Source organism: Euphorbia lathyris, chromosome 5, assembly GCF_963576675.1.
Source record: "Euphorbia lathyris chromosome 5, ddEupLath1.1, whole genome shotgun sequence".
Classification (NCBI taxonomy): domain Eukaryota; kingdom Viridiplantae; phylum Streptophyta; class Magnoliopsida; order Malpighiales; family Euphorbiaceae; genus Euphorbia; species Euphorbia lathyris.
The window spans coordinates 95,998,544-96,021,281 of NC_088914.1; the positions used below are offsets into that span (position 1 = coordinate 95,998,544).

At 35.7% G+C, this 22,738-nt stretch overlaps 2 protein-coding genes across 3 annotated transcripts; one reads left to right on the forward strand and one right to left on the reverse strand.

Moving 5' to 3' along the window:
* Window positions 1-328: 328 nt before the first annotated feature.
* On the forward strand, window positions 329-12,922 carry LOC136228961 (chloride channel protein CLC-c-like). Its single transcript, XM_066017465.1, has 8 exons — window positions 329-512; window positions 4,699-4,967; window positions 5,073-5,273; window positions 6,649-6,826; window positions 8,418-8,680; window positions 9,222-9,491; window positions 10,676-11,804; window positions 12,543-12,922. Exons 2-8 carry the CDS (start codon window positions 4,753-4,755, stop codon window positions 12,636-12,638), a joined length of 2,352 nt encoding a protein of 783 aa, XP_065873537.1. The 5' UTR covers window positions 329-512; window positions 4,699-4,752; the 3' UTR covers window positions 12,639-12,922.
* Window positions 12,923-16,415: 3,493 nt separating this feature from the next.
* Window positions 16,416-20,690, reverse strand: LOC136229515 (uncharacterized). Of its 2 annotated transcripts, XM_066018366.1 has the most exons (5): window positions 19,483-20,690; window positions 18,032-18,426; window positions 17,213-17,282; window positions 16,876-16,935; window positions 16,416-16,679 (listed from the first exon to the last, which is right to left on the reverse strand). In XM_066018366.1, the coding sequence occupies exons 1-5, from the start codon at window positions 20,214-20,216 to the stop codon at window positions 16,673-16,675; spliced, it is 1,266 nt and encodes a 421-aa protein (XP_065874438.1). In that variant the 5' UTR covers window positions 20,217-20,690; the 3' UTR covers window positions 16,416-16,672. The 2 variants fall into 2 exon arrangements, with proteins under 2 accessions (XP_065874438.1, XP_065874437.1); XM_066018365.1 differs by lacking the exon at window positions 16,416-16,679 and having other exon boundaries at window positions 16,915-17,053.
* Window positions 20,691-22,738: the final 2,048 nt, after the last annotated feature.

Genomic DNA, 22,738 nt, shown 5'->3' on the forward strand with positions numbered 1-22,738 from the left:
TGTGTGGTTCCTAATCATATTATATAAGCTTGCAAATTGCCTGAGCCGGAGTCGGTTCTTAAGGATCTTGATAAAATCAATCGTCGTTTCCTGTAGAGGGATTTTGCGGAGGGGGAAAAAAATTCATGTACTCGTATCTGATTATCTAATGAATTGTATATGCATTATTATAAAAATAATAATAATAAAAAAACCAATTTTATCCTTATCCCTCGATAAATTGAGGATTTTGTAATTTTCCCGCAAAAGACAAACATGACGTTGCACTACCGATTTTTTTTGAAAATTTATATATTTTATAATCTCAGTTTGTTGTTCTCACGTCTTGTCCGTCTCCATACATTATTTTCATCTCTTCAAATTTTCAAACCCAAACCAGAAATATCTCAGAGATTGTTCAGTAAAAAAACTTCGCTTATTCAAGTCAAAGTTACAGTCGAGGAGCAGATTCCAGTTCCGGTTTTCTGCAATCTGAAACTCTCCTCCGCAAATTTTCCGATTCGGTTTTGCTTGTAAGTACAGATCGCTCACCTTCGCTACTAGTCCCTTTCGATTTCACTAAATCTCAATTTCGAAGTTTTCCGATTCTCATTTCTCAGCATCCTTATTTCCTTTAAAATGCAAAATACAGTGGGGATTTTGTATAATTAATTCATTTTGAATTGAGTCATCTTGTTTACTTTTGGTCTAAAAAGATACTGATGCATTAAGTTTTAGATCAGACTGTAGTAATGATTACTTTGCTTTTCAATTGGAAATGCTTCAATAGTTCAAAACAGTGGCAGATAGATAGATAGAAAGATTTACTATAATTATTCAAGTCAAAGTTGCAGATGAGTAGCAGATTCGAGTTCCGTGTTTCTGCAATCTGAAACTCTCCTTCGCAATTTTTCCGATTCGGTTTTGCTTATAAGTACAGATCAATCATCTTAGTTACTAATCTCTTCCGTTTTCACTTATCACTTTCATTTTGCAACATTCAAATTCGAAGTTCAGAATGCAAAATACAGTAGGGATTTTGTGAAATAATCGAGTCATCTTGTCTACTTTTGGTCTAAAAGGATACTGCTGCATTAAGTTTTAGATCAGACTGCTGTAGTAATGGTTGCTTTGCTTTTCAATTGGAAATGTTTCAATAGTTCAAAACAGTGATACATAGATAGAAAGGAAGATTTACTATATTTATATGCCCTTCTTGGACTATATCAGCAAGGTCCTAAGCTTGTAAATGAAGAAAACAAAGTTAATACTGAGTTGTATGGACGAAAATACAAGGGATGTATTCCAAATTTTTCCGATTTGGTTTTGCTTGTGAGCACAGATCGATCACTTTCGTTACTAATCTTTTCCGTTTATCACTTTCATTTTGCAACATTCAAATTCGAAGTTTAAAATGCAAAATACAGTGGGGATTTTGTATAATTAATTCATTTTGAATCGAGTCGTCTTGTTTAGTTTTGGTCTAAAAAGATACTGCTGCATTAAGTTTTAGATCAGACTGTAATGAATAATAGTTCAAAACAGTGATAGATAGAAAGGAAGATTTACTATATTTGTATGCCCTTCTTGTAAATGAATAAAGTCAATAGTGAGCTGTATGGGCAAAAGTACAAACTTAAATTATAATTAATTGAGGCATAAATGAACCTGTGATGATATTTCTTTTTTATTGAAAGAACCTGTGATGATTTTTAATCCCACTAATCTCATATAAACTTTCAATTTTGGATAGGGATAGATGTTTTTTTAGAAAGCAACATCTCAGTCATTAAACCTACGTGTCATGTAAGTAAGTAAAATAAAAAATTTAACGTGTCACTTCAATAAAATTAACCCATACTATTAATAAAGACTAAAACTATTGTAAAAAATAGCTGTGGATATTGAATTCGGTTAAAAATGTGTAATATATTTTGTGGAAAGTGTTTGAAAAGCTATTTTACCTAAAAGAAAAAAGTTTTTTATATGTATGAGATGTGATAATAGAAAAACTTAAAAATCTTCTTTTGTATTGTAAAAAATACAATTTAGATGTAAATAAAATAATTATGTATTTTTAATTAAGTTTGATATCTATAATTAACTGTCTCGTTAATAAAAAAATTAATGTGTAAAATTATAATTGATAGTGTTCAGTACGATAAATAAAAAGATTAGAGATTTAATGTATAGAAATGGAAAAGATAAAGGCCTTACTAAAAACAAAAAGAGTGCAGGTGCCGCTTGCTACAACAAATTGCCCCTCTCCTTTGCTCATTTTAAGTCTTACTTACACTTACTGTCCAAGTTTCACTGCCATTTATAGAAGGTTTTCTTAATTTTAGGACTGTAATCGAGCCGGGCTGAGCTTTAGCCTAGTCATGCTCAGACAGAAAATGGACGAGCTCAAGCTCAACATCCTTTCGAGTTGGAGTTCAAAGTTGTGTAAGAGCTGGATTCATTAAGAAAATTATATGATCCTGCTCGCGAGCAGCTTGTTTATTTGTTAACTTTACTTGTGAGTAGCTTGTTAATTTTGTTCATGAAATTTGTTTGCAAATGATCCATTAATTATGTTCATAAGCTAAGTAGTTTTGAAACCTATAAAACTAAAATTTCACACAAAATTAGGTAGTTTTTACATTTCCCTCGATAGCAATAGTGTTATTAAAAAAATATTGAAACTAGCTTGCTTATAAGCTTGTTCATGAACATTATAATTGAGCTTTTTCATGAGTTTATTCACGAACCTAAAACCGAGCCTGCTCACGAGCTTTCAACCCGAGTTTTGCGACTCGTTTATAAATCAAGCCGAACACAACACAGTTGAACTTTTATTGAACCGACGCCGAGCCCTTGTTTTTCACAAAAAGGAAAAGAAGAAAGAGGAAAGCTTCCATTCGGCTTTATAAACGAGTTGAACATTATAATTGAGCTTTTTCATGAGCTTATTCACGAACCTAAAACTGAGCCTGCTCACGAGCTTTCGAGCCAAGTTTTGCGACTCGTTTATAAATCAAACCGAACATAGTTGAACTTTTATTGAACCGACGCCGAGCCCTTTTTTTTCACAAAAAGGAAAAGAAGAAAGAGGAAAGCCTTCCATTCGGGCCATCCTTTATAACTCCATTCTAGATGGAAGCACCTAGATGCCGTTAAGCTTACCAATTGTTATCCTTGGGTTATTTGATTTATATAGAAGAAAAAATGTGATATTTGAAAGGCATTTGCCTTCAACTTTTGGTCTTTGGTTTGTTACCACCATACACATTTAGGAAGTATAAATATTCCTTATTCCCATTGAACTGGAATTTTTAACTTTTTATAATTAAATCGAAAGATTCAAAATCTTCTTGGCTGCAGCCATTTGCGTGGATTCCATTTTAGACTTAACATCCTTTATTTCTTCACTGGGTTTTCAGTTAAATTCATAAACCACTGTGCCTCTTGCAGAGCTTTGTCATTGTTGGCTTCTTTGAGCTGAGAATATGATACTTCTCAGTTCTCACAATGTGTTTTTTTGTTTCTTGGATTTCAGTTACTGAGTTATCTATCCTTTTAAATATGCTAGATGTAAGGATGGAATCTCTAGTTGTTTGTGTAATTAAAAAAAATAAAAATGAAAAAGAATTTGTTCTACATGTAAGGATGAAACCCCTAGAACTGAGCTAGATGAGATATAGTTTCCTCTTTTATCAAGATTTTATGTGAATTAGTTTTTGAAATGGGTAGAGGCTACAAAATAGTATTTTAATTTTTATGTAGTTTGGGGTGAAAATGGTAGCTCCATAGTTTTAAGGTTACCATATGCAATGGTTATGTAATTTGAAAGATTTAAGGTGTGGAAAAGGCCATTTACCACATGGTAATCCATGCTGCGGAAGTTTCATTTAGGAGGATCTTAGATGGAGAGGTTTCTGAAAGAAATGTTGGCATAGGTGATGAATTAGTGAATGTTGAACTTTAGGTTGTTCTGGTTACAAAGAACTGGTTTTGGATGATACTGAGGAGTTGGTTTGCAATAAGAGTTTTCATTTGATGCTAAGAAGCTGAAAGGTATTGATTGGAATATGGATGACTATGGTGATAAAGGAGAAGTTGGTGGAGGAAGAAGTTGATTTGAAGGTTACAATAAGTTGGTAAATCAACAAAAGGAATTGTTTTCTATGTGTTATTGCATTGATGAGTTCCGGATTCCAAACCCCAGTTACTTGGAGCGGTTGAAGAAAAGTAGTTTGGAGATAGTTTTGAAGGGAACTGCATAACTGAATTTTCTCAAGTGAGAGTAATATATTTTTTAGTTACTACTCGGGCTAGAGGTTTCTTGAAGTGGAGATGAATAACAAGGGCTCAGCATACTGCAGTAGCCAGCAGGAGACACGACCTATGTTGCAGGGACAGGGTCATTTCTAAACATAACCTGCATAAAACAGCCTTCAAACGAAAATGGACACGTATACAAAACTCAGAAATGCTACTAAAGAGGAGTGTCGGTGCAACGTAGGACACGACTATCTTGAAGGAGTATGACCAGTACATGAAGGAATTTCACTGGAATGAAGTTCAAGTGATGAAGCAAATGACCTTGACCATAAGGAGATTTATTGTTTAAAAAATGACTTATGGATACCAGTACTTAATTCCTATTTCTTGTGCATCAAATTTTTCTACCATAAGTTCTGTATACAGTTATTTATCTCTATCTTTTTCATTGTTCAGGTATGAAAATTCAAAGTTACCTTAAAATCTTTCGCTAAAGTAAGTTGAACAGATATGGATAGAGGGGATAGCATGGATCACAGGAATGGTGAAAATAACACAGAGACTGAAGGAGAAGAAGATATTGAAAATGATGGCAAGATGATGTTTTCAGAGATTTATGATAGTAACAGTTATCGCCAACCTTTGTTGGTGAAGAGGACAAATACAACTTCCCAGATTGCCATTGTTGGTTCTAATACTTGCCCTATTGAGAGTCTTGACTATGAGTAAGTGTTCAGTTAATTTCATTAAATATATTTTAGCTAATAAAATTTCTTAGCGCACACTTTTAAGTATCAGATAGGTGCATTCTGACTTGTTCGCTTTTTTAGGATCGTCGAAAATGTTTTATTTAAACAGGACTGGAGATCCAAGAAGAAAATTCAGATATTGCAATATGTCTTTCTTAAGTGGGGATTTGCACTTGTAATAGGCCTATTTACTGGACTTGTTGGTTTTTTCAATAATATTGCTGTTGAGAACATTACTGGATTCAAGTTATTGTTCACTGCCAATCTGATGGAAAAGCAGCAGTAAGCTCACTCTTAAGACCTTATTTGTTAATTATAATTTTCATTGGTTAGGTGCATTTCTTTCATCATAATGCATTCATGTGCATGTTGATTTCTGAATCTTATAGTGCAGAGTTAGCCTAGGAACTGATTATACAAATGGACAGCTAAAAACAGTATTATATACTCTAAGGGTACAATTGGAAAATTTAAATAATAGGATTCCTAGTCCAGCTTTTTGTACTGTTAAATATTAAGCATTTTTCAGTTATAGCTGGATAGCTAGTTTGAATTTCCGTCAATTCTGCTAATTGTGCGAATTGGATTAAGGTTATGAATTAGAACTTTTTGGTTGCAACTTAGGATAAGATAACTAGAAGCCTAAAACTACTATTTATACTTTCTTTATATATCTATATCTCTGTACAAGAATAACAACAACCAAATAATCATAGTTGAAGTTCATTCCTTAGTAATTATCAGCCAAGTCATGTCATGATTACAAGACTTGAATTCCATAGCATTTACATACAGGAGCATGCATTGGCTGGCGTTGAATGTATTATGTTTACAATGTGCAGGGTAACAAGTCGTTAACAAAATACAAATTAAATTTCTTGGACTGACAATGTTTTAAGTATGTCCAAAGAGGATTACATGCTTCCTGTCATAACTTGGTCAAATTAATTTTATGAATTTATTCTTAAGAGGTCACGGGTTCGAGTCTTAGGAGCGGCCTCTTGCCAAATAAATTGGCAGGGGAAGGCTTGCCCCCAGTACAGTGGGACCCCTCCCCGGACCCTCGCTCAGCGGGGACGCGTAGTGCGACCGGGCCGCCCTTTTTTTTTATTCTTAAGAGCTAATAGTGAATGTGCCCTTGGCAATTACTCTTTTTTTCTTTCCTTTTCAGTTTGTAATTTATGTGTTTCTGTAAATAGTGCATTGCGTATTTATATGAGATCCATAACTCAATGCGCTTTCTAGTTCTGTATGTTAAATCATAAACCAGTTAGTTGACAAAAGATGGCAATGTGAGGGGAAATCTCTTTGTGCCGGCATTGTAAGCCATGCTAGTTGACAAATCTACATGTGAAGTTGCTGACGAAAATACGTATTGCTATTGGATTTCGTTTTTGTTTCCTCCTTTCTTTCTTTATGTCGAACATAGCCCAATATGCTTCATGCTTATGTTCATCGGGGAAGAACCTTGAACCTGTAATAGCTTCAATTGAAATTAGTGGCTCCTTTCTATTTTATGCTGCATCACCAAATCTTTCAATTTATTAAGCATTTGTGCAAAACATTGTCATTCATTGTTTAGCCAATAATAATGCATTAAATATATGTTTTCTTACCAGTTCCATATGATAACTACATGCTAATGGTTCCAGTGCAGATACTACAAGGCGTTTGCTGCACATGCTGGTAGCAACATAATACTTGCAGTTGCTGCTGGAGCTCTCTGTGCTTATATTGCTCCAGCAGCTGCTGGGTCTGGTATCCCAGAGGTGAAAGCATACCTCAACGGCATAGATGCTCATTCAATACTAGCTCCAAGTACCCTCTTTGTAAAGGTGAATTATTGTGTTCTTTAGTTATACACACACACACACACACACACATGTGTGTGTGTGTGTGTGTCAATCTTTGAGAATATGCATAAATAACTTTGTTTTGAAATGTTATATCTCAGTTTTATGGAAGGAGCCAAATTAACTCAAAATGTTGTTCATTTCTTATGGACTTCACTTAAAAAGATATGCTTCATAAAATAATTCATTAATATTTATCCAAAAAGGATGTAGGGCCTTAGAGATAGAGGATAGTGTTTGTGACTTCAGATATTAATATGGAGTGGACCTCTAACTATCAGCTAGAGCAGCCCCATTTGTTGAGTTATTTGCAGGACATGGTAATATGGGTCTGTGTTGTCACGCTTCAAGCCCAAGTGAGCTTTCGCGTGTGGGGGTGTGTCAGATATTAATATGGAGTGGACATTTAACTATTAGCTTGAGCTTTTAGTTCAATTGGTTCCATGACAGTGTCCAAGACCAATCTATATCTTTGTTGGTCTTTATTTACTGGACTGGTATTCCAAAATTTTCCTCAACTTCAATTCTTAATTGTTCCATTTGAAGCTTAGAGGGTGCAGAGTTTTCTCTCCAAAATTGTACAACACTTTTTGACATGTATAGAAAATAGACCATTTTGATCTAGAAACTTTACAGATTTTAATATAATTACTGATTTCATGAATCTCTGGAAACCAAACATGTTTCATGCACGAATAATTATTAGTCTCATGCATGACATAAAGTAACTCAATTTTGTGTTGCCAAATCAATTATTGGTTTTACAGAATTAAATGGCTTACGTGAATGTTTGTTGTGGATTTGATTAGCCACTAACTTATGGTACTATTACATGTTTTTGGTTGGTTTTATCACATCTTTTGGACTTCTATAATACTCCCTCCATTCCCTTATATACGTTATTCTAGCAAATTAGTTTTTTTCCCAAATATAAGTCATTCTAGTTTTCCCCGAATCATTTCGGGACTAAGGCTTTGTTGTTGTTGTTGTTGTTGTATAAGTCATTCTAGTTTTCCAAGAATTTTTAGTTTAGTTTTTCGGTCCAAACATTAATTTTTTTGTCTTGATCCATGTGTTTTTGAACATTCCAAGACTTATTCCCCAACCATGACATAAAAGGGCGGCCCGGTCGCATTATGCGTCCCCGCTGAGCGAGGGTCCGGGGAGGGGTCCCACCACAAGGGTTTATTGGGGGCAAGCCTTCCCTTGCCAATTTAATTGGCAAGAGGCCGCTCCTAAGACTCGAACCCGTGACCTCTGGTCACACGACAACAACGTTTTACCGTTGCGCCAAGGCTCGCCCTCTCCCCAACCATGACATGAGAGAAAAAAAAATTTAGTTAACCAGTGTAAATCAAATAGCCTAGAATGACTTATATAAGGGAATGGAGGGAGTATATGAATAAATTTCATGGCTGAATTTAGGATAAGAGCTTGCACAACCTTATAGTTTATCTTGATCTCCTTTTCATTACCTTCAGTATTCCTTTGGTCTTTTCACAGCCTTAATTAGGATTAGAGATAGAACTTTGTCAGCTGCGTGATCAAATGTTTATAATTCCGAATTTTGCAGATTTTTGGTTCCATTTTGGGCGTTTCTGCTGGATTTGTTGTGGGTAAAGAAGGACCTATGGTTCATACAGGTGCATGCATAGCCTCGATACTGGGGCAGGGAGGTTCTCGCAAGTATCATCTGACATGGGAATGGCTTAGATATTTCAAAAATGATCGTGACAGACGAGATTTGATCACTAGCGGAGCAGCTGCTGGTGTAGCTGCTGCTTTTCGTGCTCCAGTTGGTGGTGTTCTCTTTGCTCTGGAAGAAGCAGCTTCCTGGTGACCCTTCTTCTCGCATATACATCATACTTAATTTAGGTGTTTTCTAGAGCCTGAGAAGACTTTGAGCTTTTAAATTCTCCATTTTAGTTGCTTGTGCAATGTTGAATGTATGGTGAAATTCCATACTTTGGTGATTGGAATGATGGTAGTTTACATAGAATAACTAATAAGAATGTAGAAGTAGTCAAATAAAAACATAAAGAGTCTAGTCATAATGCATGTTGATTTGACTGGTGCATCATTAGATTTAGCTGGGAGCTTGTGAAAGATAGAAACTTTCTATTTGGCTTGATATATCATTTCTCTCTTGAACTCCGTCAAAAAGCTTGATTGCCGCTAAATATACCAAAGTTGCATAATTTTATATGTTAGGGCTAAATCTGCACTTTGCTTAAAACGTTAGGTTAAATTTGGCCATTATCCCCTTACTATATATGTACAAGCATCTCCAGAATTGTGGTATTTTCAACCTTAATGTGGCCTAAAACTTTGGTGTGTTTTCATATGTATTTATAGTAATTTTTCGGGCTTGTTTCAGGTGGCGGAGTGCTCTTCTTTGGAGGACTTTCTTCACAACAGCAGTTGTTGCTATGGTTTTGAGAGCCTTCATAGAATATTGCGCTACTGGAAAGTGTGGATTGTTTGGGGAAGGTGGTTTGATAATGTATGATGTCAGTTCATCCAAGGTATCATATAGTGGACCAGATCTATTAGCAGTTATACTCCTTGGAATTATTGGGGGCATATTTGGAAGTCTATATAACTATCTCGTGGACAAGGTCCTCCGGACATACAGCATTATCAATGAGTACGTTCTTATCACATAATGGTCTTTTCTGTTTGGCTTAAACCATAAAGAGCCCCCTAAAGTTTGTCCATTTTGGTCACTTTGCCCCCCTGAATTTAAGAGACAAGGGACAAACCATTAGCCACTCTAATATCTTGGAAGTGACATAACACGCCCCTTATTTTTCCTCAATCAGAGAAGATGTTAACCCGTGAGGACCCCTCACCTACCTTTCAGTTGACTTCCAATATGCAATGTGAAGGAAAAGTCACATTGCATATTGGAAGTCAACTGAAAAGCGGGTGATCAAAATCTTCTCCGATTGAGGAAAAAATAAGGGGCGCTTTAGGTCACTTTCAAGAAGCTGGAGTAGCTAATGGGTTGTCCCTTAAGTTAGGGGGGCAAAGTGACCAAAATGGACAATTTTAAGGAGCTCCGTATGGTTCAGGCCTTTCTATTTTTCAGTTTCTCTCTTGGCACGCTCTCTCTTCCTGGTACAGCATGAATTGAACTTGCTTAGCTAAAGCTTATTTTGAAGCTGGTGATGTGGGTCTATATTTAAACTAGTTATATGGAACACAAATTTACACAGTTCGCGTTTCATCTTCTACTTATCTAAGACTAACTTATATAACATAAATTGTAATCCAACAAGAAGCCATACTGTAAACATTTGTTCATCATTTACTATGCTTTTATCACTCTTCTTCCTTGAAATATTTAAAATAAAGGCCTAAACCATATGGAGCCCGCTAAAGTTATCCATTTTGATCACTTTCCCTCGAACTTAATGGACAACCCATTAGCTACTCCAACTGCCTAAAAGTGACATAATGCGGCCCTTATTTTTCCTCAATCTGAAAAGATATTGACCACTCGCTTTTCGGTTGACTTCCCATATGCAATTATATCTTCTCCAATTGAGGAAAAATATGGAGCGCATTATGTCAGTTTCAGGGAGTTGGAGTAGCTAATGCGTTGTCCCTTAAGTTTGGGAGGTAAAGTGACCAAAATGGATAACTTTTGGCCTAAAATAAATTATAATCGCCCAAGGAAAGAAAAGAAATTAGCACGTTATTATACAGAACTGTGAATGTTATCTGCTTAGATTGTGCAATTTTATCTGAATTATATGCATACCATATACATCTTTAATGAAGATTCTTAGAGTTAGAAAATTACATCATATGGTTTTGCTGCTGCAGAAAAGGTGCAAAATTCAAAGTCTTTCTTGTTTTTGCCATCGCCCTCCTCACATCATGTTGTTCTTTCGGATTGCCTTGGTTTGCGACATGCATTCCCTGTCCTACTGATGTAACAGTGAGTTGTCCCAGCTCTGCTACATCTGGAAACTACAAAAGCTTCCAATGCCCATCAGGTTATTACAACGACCTTGCCTCGCTATTCCTAAATACTAACGATGACGCTATCCGCAACCTGTTTAGCTCCAGTTCGGAGAAACAGTTTTTCATTTCCACTCTGCTTGTCTTCTTTGTTGCTATATTTTGTCTTGGCATTATCACATATGGAATTGCTATCCCATCGGGGCTCTTCATCCCCGTTATACTAGCTGGAGCAGTCTATGGCCGTCTTGTTGGAAGGTTATTTGAACCCGTATCTAAACTTGACACTGGTCTCTTTGCCTTACTCGGAGCAGCCTCTTTCCTCGGTGGCACCATGAGGATGACAGTTTCCTTATGTGTTATATTGCTTGAGCTCACTAATGATTTACTATTGCTTCCTCTTGTAATGTTGGTTCTCCTGATATCAAAAACTGTTGCTGATTGCTTCAATAAGGGTGTGTATGACCAGATAGTGAAATTAAAAGGGCTGCCTTATATGGAAGCTCACGCGGAGCCTTACATGAGGCATTTGGCTGCACGTGATGTTGTTACCGGTCCATTGGTAACGTTTTTTGGTGTTGAGAAAGTGGAACATATAGTGCATGCTTTGATGAGTACTGGACATAATGGATTCCCTGTGATTGATGAACCGCCTTTCTCAGATGCACCGGAGCTGTGCGGGCTTGTTTTGAAGTCGCATTTGCTTGTTTTGCTTAAGGCTAAGGTTTTTTCAAAGGAAAGAGTACTTGCAGGTGAAGAGATATTGAGTAGATTTGCTGCGTTTGATTTTGCTAAGGCCGGATCCGGGAAGGGTATCAAACTCGAGGATCTGGATCTTGACGATGAAGAAATGGAAATGTATGTCGACCTGCATCCGATTACAAATGCATCTCCATACACAGTTGTTGAAACAATGTCACTCGCCAAGGCTTCCATTCTCTTTCGACAACTCGGTCTTCGGCATATGTGTGTCGTGCCGAAGAGTCAAGGGGTAACTTTCTTCCTCTCCCTGTCATTGTTTTCTCCCTTACAACCATACTTTATATGCTTCTTTTGCTTTTCATTTTCTCAAGAAAATATACAAATAAACAACATTTCACCTCTTCTCTATGAATTGCTTCTCCGAGACGCTATGCAATGACGGGTAAAAAGTTTCTATGGTCACTAAATTAGGAGTTTTGTGCAGTAGTGGTCACTAAAATGTTTTTTGACCTATCACTAAGTAGTAATTCGTGTTAATAAAGTCACTATGGTCGGATCCGAAAAGCTGTCACGACTACTATGTCAACAAAAAATGAATTTGATCAATTTGAGATACATGTTACAATTAGGATATTTAGAAAATTCAGTTTTTTTAATTGCTACATGTTACCATTGGTTGCCATGTGGCGACATGTGTCAAATATATTGTGAGGTGTTATTAACATGACAATCACGCTAGCTTTCCTGTGGTTCAAATCATCGGATCCGACTACATGACGTTATTAATACAAATTTGCATTTTGGTAACTTTATTGGATCAAAAATTACTTTAGTAACTTTGGTGCATAAAATCTTTACTTTAAGTGATAAGAGTTCAATTTCTCAGACAACTTTATTTGTTGATTAAATTTCATTATGTGGTAATATGTCTGTGTTGTGCACGCTTCAAGTCCAGTAGGCATTCCCATGCGGAAATCTGTTTTTAATGCATATGTGACCCCTAATGACTTTTTCTTTCATTACACAGAGGCATCCGATTGTTGGCATTCTAACCCGACATGATTTCATGCCGGAGCATGTTTTGGGGCTATACCCTCATATCCGGAAAAGTGGATCAAGTTGAGAAATTATTACTTATTAGAGGTGGATATCATGTCAACCATCGTTTCTGTAAATTGTATTATCGTGTCCGTGTCAGAAATTACGAATGATTCATCGTCATGGTTTTTGCTATATCTATAAGCATTATTGATTTACAAAGAAGAGGAGAGTGACAGGAATTAAATTTTTATAGCTTCATTAAATTTGAGATGTATATTTGAAAGTTTGTATTTCTGTAAAAGGAGTGTATATTTGGTATTAAATTGTCCAAGTGTATTTAATACCTCAATCAATTATTTATTTCTATATTCTTTTGATAATAATTTGCTTCCAAAGAAACAAGGCGAACTTTATTTTTATTTGTGTAATTAGTTCTAGTGAGCTGCTAAATACCGCCATCAAATTCTTTTTCACCGTCTCTTTTGGACTTTTTTGCCCTTCTCATAATTTTGATCAAAAACTGAAAATTCTCTCTCCAAAATCATAAACCCGAACAACAATAATTGAAATTATGAAAATAATTGATGTGTGACAATCCGAACCCCGAAAATGGATGATTACGAGTCGGAAACATTAAGATTTACATCTTTTTTATCAAAGAACTCATGAAAATAATACATAAAAAATGTGAAATTTTTTAATTTTTCGTCACAAAAAATTGAATGATTTAGTATTTTTCGTCACTAAAAATTTTACGATTTTGCATATTTCAAAATTTGGCCTAAACGGATGCGGCATACCACTCGACCCATGGCGGGAACGGATGCGGCATACCGCCCGACCCATGGCGGGAACATATGCCGCATCCGTTCCCACCATGGCTGGATGGATGCGGCATACCATTCCCACCATGACGGGAACGAATGCGGCATACCATTCCCACCATGGTGGGAACGAATGCCGCATTCGTTCCCGCCATGGTGGGAATGGTATGCCGCATCCGTTTATGTTAAATTTTGAATTTTCTCTCAAAAAAAAATTCCCCAATTTTGACAAAATTTTTATGCCAAGGGCAGAATTGTCCAATGGGTGCGGTGATAAAGAATTTGGGTGCGATATATAGCAATACCGTAGTTCTATTAGTGAAAAATGAAGTCTAAAAAAATATGCCTCTTTTTTTCCCATACAAATAAAAGTTTACTAGAACACAATACATATGATTTAAAGGCTCATCTAGATTTTTTTTATATATATATAAATTGTAGGTCTAATGCTCCTCCAGCCACTTTAACTTATCCAAATTGGTCACTTTATTCCCAACTCATCGAATGTCTAATTTACCCCTTTAACTCCATAAAAGTGGTATTTCTCACCCCCTCAATTTATCCGGGACAGTTATTCCATGTATTTTGATATTGAAAAGAAAGTTTTTGAGATTGAGACTTATTATTCTTTTTTGGATGAACTAGAAAGTTCTTTTTATAGTTATTGGTATTAGAATTCTAGTTATCTGAATAATGGGTCTAGGAGTGGCGACTCCCAATATGATCATTATATGTATGATACTAAGTATCGTTGGAATAATTACATCAATAGTTGCATTGCCTGTTATCTTCGCTCTCAAATCAGTTCTATTTTAAGTGGTAGTAACAATTATAGCGAAAGTTACATTTATAGTTACGTTTATGTTGAAAGCGAAAATAGTAGTGAAAACGAGAGAATTACTCCCCCAACTTATCGAATGTCCTATTTACTCCCTTAACTCCATAAAAGTGGTATTTCTCACCCTTCCATTTTCATTCTCGAAGGTTAGAATTGACCAGTGTAAGAGATTCGCTTGAAGTCTGACTTCTCAAATGTCACGTGTCAAATTCGGTCAATAGCATACATTCGCAGTCGTTTCACCACAATAGCATACCTTATCGCTTGTCATCACAGGATTTGGAGCTGAAATTTCCAGATTAATGGAAAATATTCGAATTGCAAATGAAGAACAAAACACTTAATCAATAAATCAAGTAATGAAGGAGATAGAACAAGAATATAGAAGATTATATTCAACAAGAATGAAGAAGAAAGAAGAGGAATCGAAAAGGAAATAGGAATTAGGGATTTGGATGTTAGATTTTAGGGATTTTTATAAAAAAAAATTACCATTAGTGCCAAATTTTCCACATCCACACGCTTCATGCCTTTTGTTGCACACACACACACACAAAAAGTTACTATCACAAAGGGTGAGAAATAACACTGTTATAGAGTTAAGGGGGTAAATAAGACATTCGATGAGTTTGGAGGGGTAAAATGACCAATTTAGACAAGTTGAGGGGGTGAGAAATACCACTTTTATAGATTTAAGGGGGTAAATAGGACATTTGATGAGTTGGAAGATAAAATGACCAATTTGGACAATTTAAGAGGACTGATGGAGCATTATGCCTAAACTGTACTTCAATCCATGCACATTATTTTTTTTTTTACTAAATACACCCTTATCTAAGTTACCTTTCTATTAGTGGGTTGCTATATACCGCACCCAAATTCCGGTCCACCACCCATTTTTGACATATTTGCCCTCCTCACTTTTTCTAACAAAAAATTAAAATTCTCTCAAATCTTCTCTACCTTCTTAGGTTTCTCAAATTTCTCCACATTTTTTGCTTGAACGGGCAGCCTACCCGTTTCACCATGGGTGGAAACGGGCAGCGCGTACTGCCGTTCCGTTGGTGGAACGGATGGCGCGTACCACCCGTCCCGTAGGTGGAACGGGTAGCGAATACTGCCCGTTCCCTAGGCCGAACGGGTAGTTCATCTGTAGCGAGAGTACGCTCTACCCGTTCAGGCAAAAACCGAAAAAAAAAATTTTAAAAATTAATCAGACATGTATTTAAGAATCGTAATATTCTCTCGTGTTCGAAATCATTATCTTCGGGAATGCTTGGGTCCATTTTTGTAAAATCCGGGATTTGTGCTCGGGAGAGAAAGGGAGAGAGAGCTTTTAAGATTTTGGATGAAATAAAATGAGAAGGGCAAATATGTCAAAAATGGACGGTGGACCAGAATTTGAGTGCGGTGAATAGTAATACCCTTCTATTATCAAAATAGACAAAAAAATTTATTAATACAAAAATAACAAAGCGCAAAATTAATTATATTTCTTAATATTCTTTTTACATTAACCATTCAAAACATACATGGTGAAATACAAGTAATTTAGAAGCATAACAAGAAAATTTAGACAAATGTAGAGATGACCTTGAACTAGGAAAACTCTATCACATTAGTTGTCAGAATAAAGGCTGTGTTTAGTAGGGCTTGAACCGACCCAAGCCAAGCTTTAGTCTGGTTATATTCAGCTCATCAGAAAATTGACGAACTTAAGCTCAATATTTTATTCGTGAGCTACTTATTTATTTGTTCACGGGCGTTGCTCGAGAGAAACTCGTCAACTCTGTTCACAAATAATTTGTTAATCATGTTCATTTGATATTTCTTTAATACAACACCAAAGTGTCATACAAAACTATGTAGTTTTACCTTTCCTCATTTATAAAATAATTATTATTAAAAAAAAAAACTTAAAATAATTATTATTAAAAAAAAAAACTAAACCAAACTTGCTCATGTGCATTTCATGAACATTATAATCAAGTTTGTTTGCGAATCTATCATCAAGCCTGCTTTCGGGTAAGTTTTGCTATGCTGAAGCTCAGTTTGTTTATAAATACGATCGAGCTTTTATCGAGCCAAACGTGGAACCGCTCAACCTAGTTTTAGTACCCATCACACTATAATTTATAACAAAATGCTTTTTCATTGTATTATGGACTAAGAATGATTACAATTCCAAAAAAAAAAATGATAATATAATTAAAACATCCATTACATTTGCACTAGCCAATTGAGGTATTATAAATAAATAAAAGTATACAAGGAATACATAGTATACAACAAGATCCTCCACCTGACTAACAAAGGTTTAGCCTATTTGGGAGAAAACCAAATAATAATAAGGGTAAATATCAATCCTCGATTTTTTTGGCAAGAGACCACTCCTAAGACTCGAACCCGTGACACTCAGTCAAACGGCAACAACATTTACCGTTGCGCCAAGGCTCACCCTCTGAAATATTTGAATTATTAAACGAAAAAAAAAATTAAGTACTAAATAGTGTATTATTAAAATACGATGACTAAATAATATGTTAGGTAAAAATACAAGGATCAATAAATTACTTATCCTAATAATAATAATAATAATAGTCAAGTATATTTGACGATGCAAGGAGGTGATTCTATCCGTACAAGCATTACTTTACCTGTGATGGAATTTGGGATAGACAGTAATTAGGCCTGGCCTTGTCTCATCAAATTTATACCTGTCAAATATTGTGAAAATGTCATTCATTTACAAAGGAACTAATGTATACAGGGACGGATCCGGGTGAGCTAGAGGGCTTGAGCATCCACTGGTCATCGGGAAAATACCGAAAAATCCTATTAAAAATGTGTACGGGCTTTAATTTTTTTTATGTAAAAAGAATACAAAAAAATAACAATTTAGCATTCATAAATCGAACAGAGATCATCACAAGCACCGCTGTCAGTAAATTCTGGATCCGTCATTATGTATGCACTAGAAAAAGGAAGAAATACCTGTATTCGATGAGAAAATTTCTCACAGCTGCTGGCAGGGAAGCTTCACCACGGCTGTGATTGCCAACACCTACATGGAAAAAGAAGCAAATGAGTGTTGCAGGAAATAAGTGCTCTATCCCAAAATGAATCATCTAGTCTAGGCATAAGAGAAGGGTTGCAAACAGCGTGGGGATTCCCCGTCCTCATCAGGGATGGAAATCCCTGATAAGAATCCCGCTGAGCAGGGATGAAGATTTTTTTTTGTCGCCCAAATTGGGGATGGGGCAGGGACGGAGATAGGTACCCTGCCCCACAGGGATTCCCGTCACCGATATTACCCCCACGGGTTAAAAATCCTCGTTTACCATTTTTTTATTAATATTTTTACGATTTTGATTACTTGGACCTTAATAACCATGTAGTATTTGATCATTCACCGTTAGATCTAGAGACTAGACTTACTAGAATCCTAGGGTGGCTTAATAAATCTAGATCTAACGATGTATAACCAAATTCATGTAATTGATAGTTGGGCTTTTTTTTTCTTAATTTAAAGAACCACTTTGAGGTAAAACTAAAAGAACAAAAAATGGAGGAATGAATCAGGAACTGAGGATTCCCGTTTCAGCTATGGGGATGGGGAATCCCTGTTAGACCGGAGATGGGAAATACAATTCCCGCCCCACCCTCCCTGTTTACATCCCTACGTAAGAGCCACTGAGCCACTAACTTTAAGTCCTTGTGCCTGCACTTAAAGTTGCATAACTGCTTGGTGTCAGCAGCTAGGTAGTTAACACATTATGTATATGGATTTTATTTTTGTATAGATTGACTTACCAGTTATGACTTGTAAGGATGCTGGTCTCCGTCTGAATCTTGTAGAGTTTATATCTGTGTTCTCCATATTGATGCTACCAAATGGGAAAACAATCCCATCCTTCGTCTTGACAGCACTTGAAGCTAATTGCTTATTCGTTGGAAGCCGGGTCTCAATTTTTTGCAGATGTTCTTGCAAGGCTTGAACAGCTTCTGCTGCATGAAGACCATGTAGGTCCAATTTCCATGGATTATCTTCACTATTTCGCAAACTTAAAATTTCTTTGGCAGCCTCGGAATTGAGTATTTCAGCATCCAACCATTCTTTACGAGCCTTCAGTGACTGTTGCTGGGCATTAAAATGGTCTCCTCTGATAAAAGCATTAGTAGCTGCCCTGGAATGCCGAGATGCTAACCTGTAGGATACACAACCAAATTGTGAAATTGACATTAGAAGCAATTTAAACCATTGGTCCATAGGGATGGTGCTTTAAAAGCAGTTGGGAACACTGTAATCAGAATTTCACGGGATTCGATTCAATACAACTCTATTTCGAGCCGAATCTAAATTATAACAGAAGCTTACTATTTTCAATTCGATTCAGCTCTATTTCGAGCCGGATCTATAGGGCAAACCTAAGTTATAACAGAATCGGATGTGAATCTGCCTAATCGGTCAAGTCAGCCAATTCCACCAATTCAGGAAATATGCTAAAAAAAATTCGTGATAATAACTACTGCAGCAGATTCCAAATTGTAGTTTAGGAAAACTAGAAGTCTCTAATGAAAGAAGGAAATAAATTAGTAAAAAAAACCAATCAGAAATTTAAAATCAATTTATAAGTCCCATCCCATTCAGAAAACGTCTTTGGCACTTTGCTTTGTCATGGTCTGGAAGCAAATTATCTTCATCACCGTTCTTCAAAAACTTCAACAACACTAACTACTAAACGCACTACCCTCCAGTCCGGTTGTTATTTATCAAGTTATCAATTCAAACTAGATCCATTCCATCATTATCAAGTTAAGAACAAGGCAAAAACATCAGTTAGAAACTCAAATTCTCCATCTCCACTAAGTTATTAAACAGAGTCCAATTTGAGAATTAATTTTATTAGAATTGCATTTGCATTGCATGTGAATTGTAAGTACTTGGTTGATATGATTTCTTTTTTGACTTAAAATTGCATTTTTAGACTAATATTTGATAACAGTTTGAGTTCAACAAAATGAGAATTTCGATTATTTGACAACTATGATTAGAAGCAATTTAAAACATGTGTTCATAAGGATGGAGCTCTAAAAGCAGTTGGGAATGATTGAATTAAGAAACTCTGAACATTTAAAAGTGTCATCAGGTTAGTCAATAACACATTAAACTGATTTGTAATGCATACAGAACGTGACGCAGTTTTTTCAAAATATGTTTATCACCTAGATCATCAAAGACATAAATAAACATATGTACCGACCTCATCATCTTTAGCGCATTTCTTCGATGGCTCAAGTAAACATCATTTTCTTCCCATTCAGGCTCCACAGGCAAGGACTTCAAGTGTCCCAGAATTAGTTTCATGTTTGCAGTAGCAGATTCAGAGTCAGGGAGCATCTGCTCATGAGCAGTATGTATATCCATCAACTCCTTGTGAGCAAATTCGAGAGCATCCTCAAGTGTAGAGCTCAGATCAGCTATATCTGCAGCAAAGTCAGAGGCCTTTTCCCCTTTCCTGCATTGAAAATCATAGCAATCGGAGATGTTCATCTCCTTTGTTTCCAATTTAACTTCGGAGTCATCAGAGGAAACCATCTCTGTTAACAAAGCTGTGGCCTTATCAGTATCATTGTTCACCGTGGCCATAACATCCTCAATCAAACCCTGGTCAGCCCAACTATGAAGTTGTTGGAGTTTTGCCAAGGCAAAATCCCTAATATCCCTCTCAGTAACATCAATTAGACTGGAATTACTAAGAGGTGTCCTTTTATTGCAATCGGCAAACTCAGCAGATGACTGAACTACAGATGAGAAAGACCGGCCGGGTAAGGGAAGGAGAGAGGTGGTGCTATTGGTTTGCAAGGGAGGAAAAGCATCATTGTCAACAAATTGAGGTTTTTTCTGACGGTTTTTTAGGTCTACGGCAGCCCAACCTTGGGACTTACCTCTCGATTGGGAATTTTTACCAAAAGAAGCGCTCGCAAAAGTGTTCATGTTGTGTCGGCGCAAATCCCCATAAATAATTCAAAAAATAAAATAAAAATCTAGTTCGTTTCCTCTGGTGCTAAAGATGCTATTAGAAGCTTTAACAGCAGTTCATAATGATAACAAAAAATTGTTGCGCTTGAGCAAAATAGAGACGAATAAATACCTCAATTCTGAGCAGAAAACTTGAGATAGATAGATGAAAACAAAGCAGGTTCTATTCTGGAAGATGAAGGCGCAACCAAGGAGTCAATCGATCGGAAGGCTGAGATGAAAACGGTAATCGGAATTCAGAATCAAAATCAATATTCGATTGAAACGAAGGATTGTTGGATGATGATGGCGATAAGACGACGGTGCATAGCATATCCATAAATCCTTTCTGATCACTTTTTCTTTTCCCTCTATTGTTGGAGAGACCAGCAGTAGAGACAGGAGAAGAGAAATTGAAGAAGAAGACCTGGTTGAGAACGAAGACAAAGACAGAAGAGGGAAATAAATAAATAAATAGATAAATAAAAACCCCTAAATCGGAAAGAGAAAAAAACAAAGGCAAAATGTATTATCAGCCCTTATCTTTTATTTGTTGGTTCGTTAAGTCCTTAATCGTTTATTTAGATATGGATAATTAATTTATTAGTCTCTATATTTTGACAAAACATACTGTTTAGTCCCTATATTTTCAAAAACACATGGTAAGGTCCCTAACCTTTTTCACATTGAACTGTTTAGTCCTTCCGTCTGTTTGTTAGATTTTTTTACCGTTTATGACTTCGGAAATAACTAAATTACCCTTTATTGTTTACCTTAAAATTTCAGAAGAGGAAATCCAATTTAGAAGAAGAAGCTATTTGTATGGAGAACAAGAAAACGAATAGACAAATGCTTACGAATTTGAATGATTAAGAAAAAAATAAAAAAGAAGAACACTTAAAGGAAAAGAAAATAAAGGAAAAGAAGAACGCAAATCCAAATCGACTAGCAAAATCTTCATGAGAGTCTAACGGCAGGGACTAAACAGTTCACCGAGAAAAACGTTAGGGACTTTACCGTATGTTTTTGAAAATACAGGGATTAAACAGTGTGTTTTATCAAAATATAGGGACTAATAAATTAATTACCCTTTAGATATTGATGTGGGGCAAAAAATATTATTAGGTCTCTGATCTTTTATTTTTTGATTCATTAAGCCTTTGATATTTTATTTGGATACATTAAGTCATTGATCATTTATTTTTGGTCACATTAAGCTCTTCATGACCAAATTAGTAAGCCATGAACATTTAATTTTGTTCAAAGTGCGTTATTAACTTTATCTGTATTTAAAATTATTAAAAATATATTTTTTATAGTTTGAATTAAGATTTGTACAGTTAAAAAATACAAATTCTGAATGCAGATACAATCAATAATAGTCTGTTAACCGGATTTTATGTTCACAACTTACTAATTTGGTCATGAAGCACTTAATGAGACTAAAAATAAATGATCATGAGCTTAATGTATCCAAATAAAAGATCAAGGGCTTAATGAACCAAAAACTAAAAGATCAGAAGCCTAATGATGCTTTATGCCTTGATGTGGTTCAATCCTGAGATTCCATTGTCAACTTGTATAGAAGCAAAGTCAAAAGAGGTACTTAAGTCTCGGAAAATTTGTAGGATGATCACAAATAGCAAATAAAGCTATAATGTGAGCTTAAATATAAAAATGAATGAATATGTTTACTTTGAGTTGAGCTTATATTATATTGATGTTGACCTATAGAAGACATAATAGACCACATATCTCTTGTTGATATGAGTAAATGTACCCAAATACCGGGACTGATATCCTCAAGGCTACTTGGCCTGTGATTCTCGAAACCAGATGTGATTGTGGCAACAATTGGAACATTGACTAGATCTGGTGAGACTTCCCGGGTCAAGCTTCTAAAACGCAACCATTTTATTGTTTTCAGCTTAAAAGACGTTATATGTTCTATCGTTTGAGAGAAAGGTTCATGCATTTGCAGCGCTACGTGTCAAAATTGTATTGGTATGATATCAGATGTATTAAACTACTGATTTTTTTGTCACATTAAACTCTTAAAAAAAATAAAAATTTAAATATAAAATTATATTCACAGATGTTGATGTAGTTGAATTCTCAGAGTTCATGTTTTAACCTTATTCATCAATCATTACATGAGAGAGATTTTTTTAGGCTTAATATATCACAAGCTCCTTGAATTTGTCCATAAAAATAGATAGGCTCCCTGAACTTTGTTAGTGTCTCACAAGCTCTCTAAACTTGCTTATTTCGTATCACCAGCTCTCTAAACTTGCTTATTTCGTATCACCAGCTCCTTAAACTTGTCCATAAAAATAGATTAACTCCTTGAACTTTCCAAGTATCTCACCAGCTTCCTAAACTTGCTTATTTCATAACAACTAAATACAAAAACTTATTAAACCTAAATTCTAAAAATACATTTTCATCTATCGTTTGAGAGAAAGGTTCATGCATTTGCAGCATTACGTGTCAAAATT

Bases quoted from the DNA above. Each gene is read 5' to 3' on its own strand.
- LOC136228961 (XM_066017465.1), top strand. From the start codon at position 4,753: ATGGATAGAGGGGATAGCATGGATCACAGGAATGGTGAAAATAACACA. The intron at 9,492-10,675 runs GTACGTTCTTAT...TTGCTGCTGCAG, and splicing joins ACATACAGCATTATCAATGA to AAAAGGTGCAAAATTCAAAG. The intron at 11,805-12,542 runs GTAACTTTCTTC...TTCATTACACAG, and splicing joins TCGTGCCGAAGAGTCAAGGG to AGGCATCCGATTGTTGGCAT.
- LOC136229515 (XM_066018365.1), bottom strand. From the start codon at position 20,216: ATGAACACTTTTGCGAGCGCTTCTTTTGGTAAAAATTCCCAATCGAGA. The intron at 17,283-18,031 runs GTAAGTCAATCT...TTTTCCATGTAG, and splicing joins ATCCTTACAAGTCATAACTG to GTGTTGGCAATCACAGCCGT. The intron at 17,054-17,212 runs GTATTTCTTCCT...CATTTTTAATAG, and splicing joins AATTTTCTCATCGAATACAG to GATTTTTCGGTATTTTCCCG.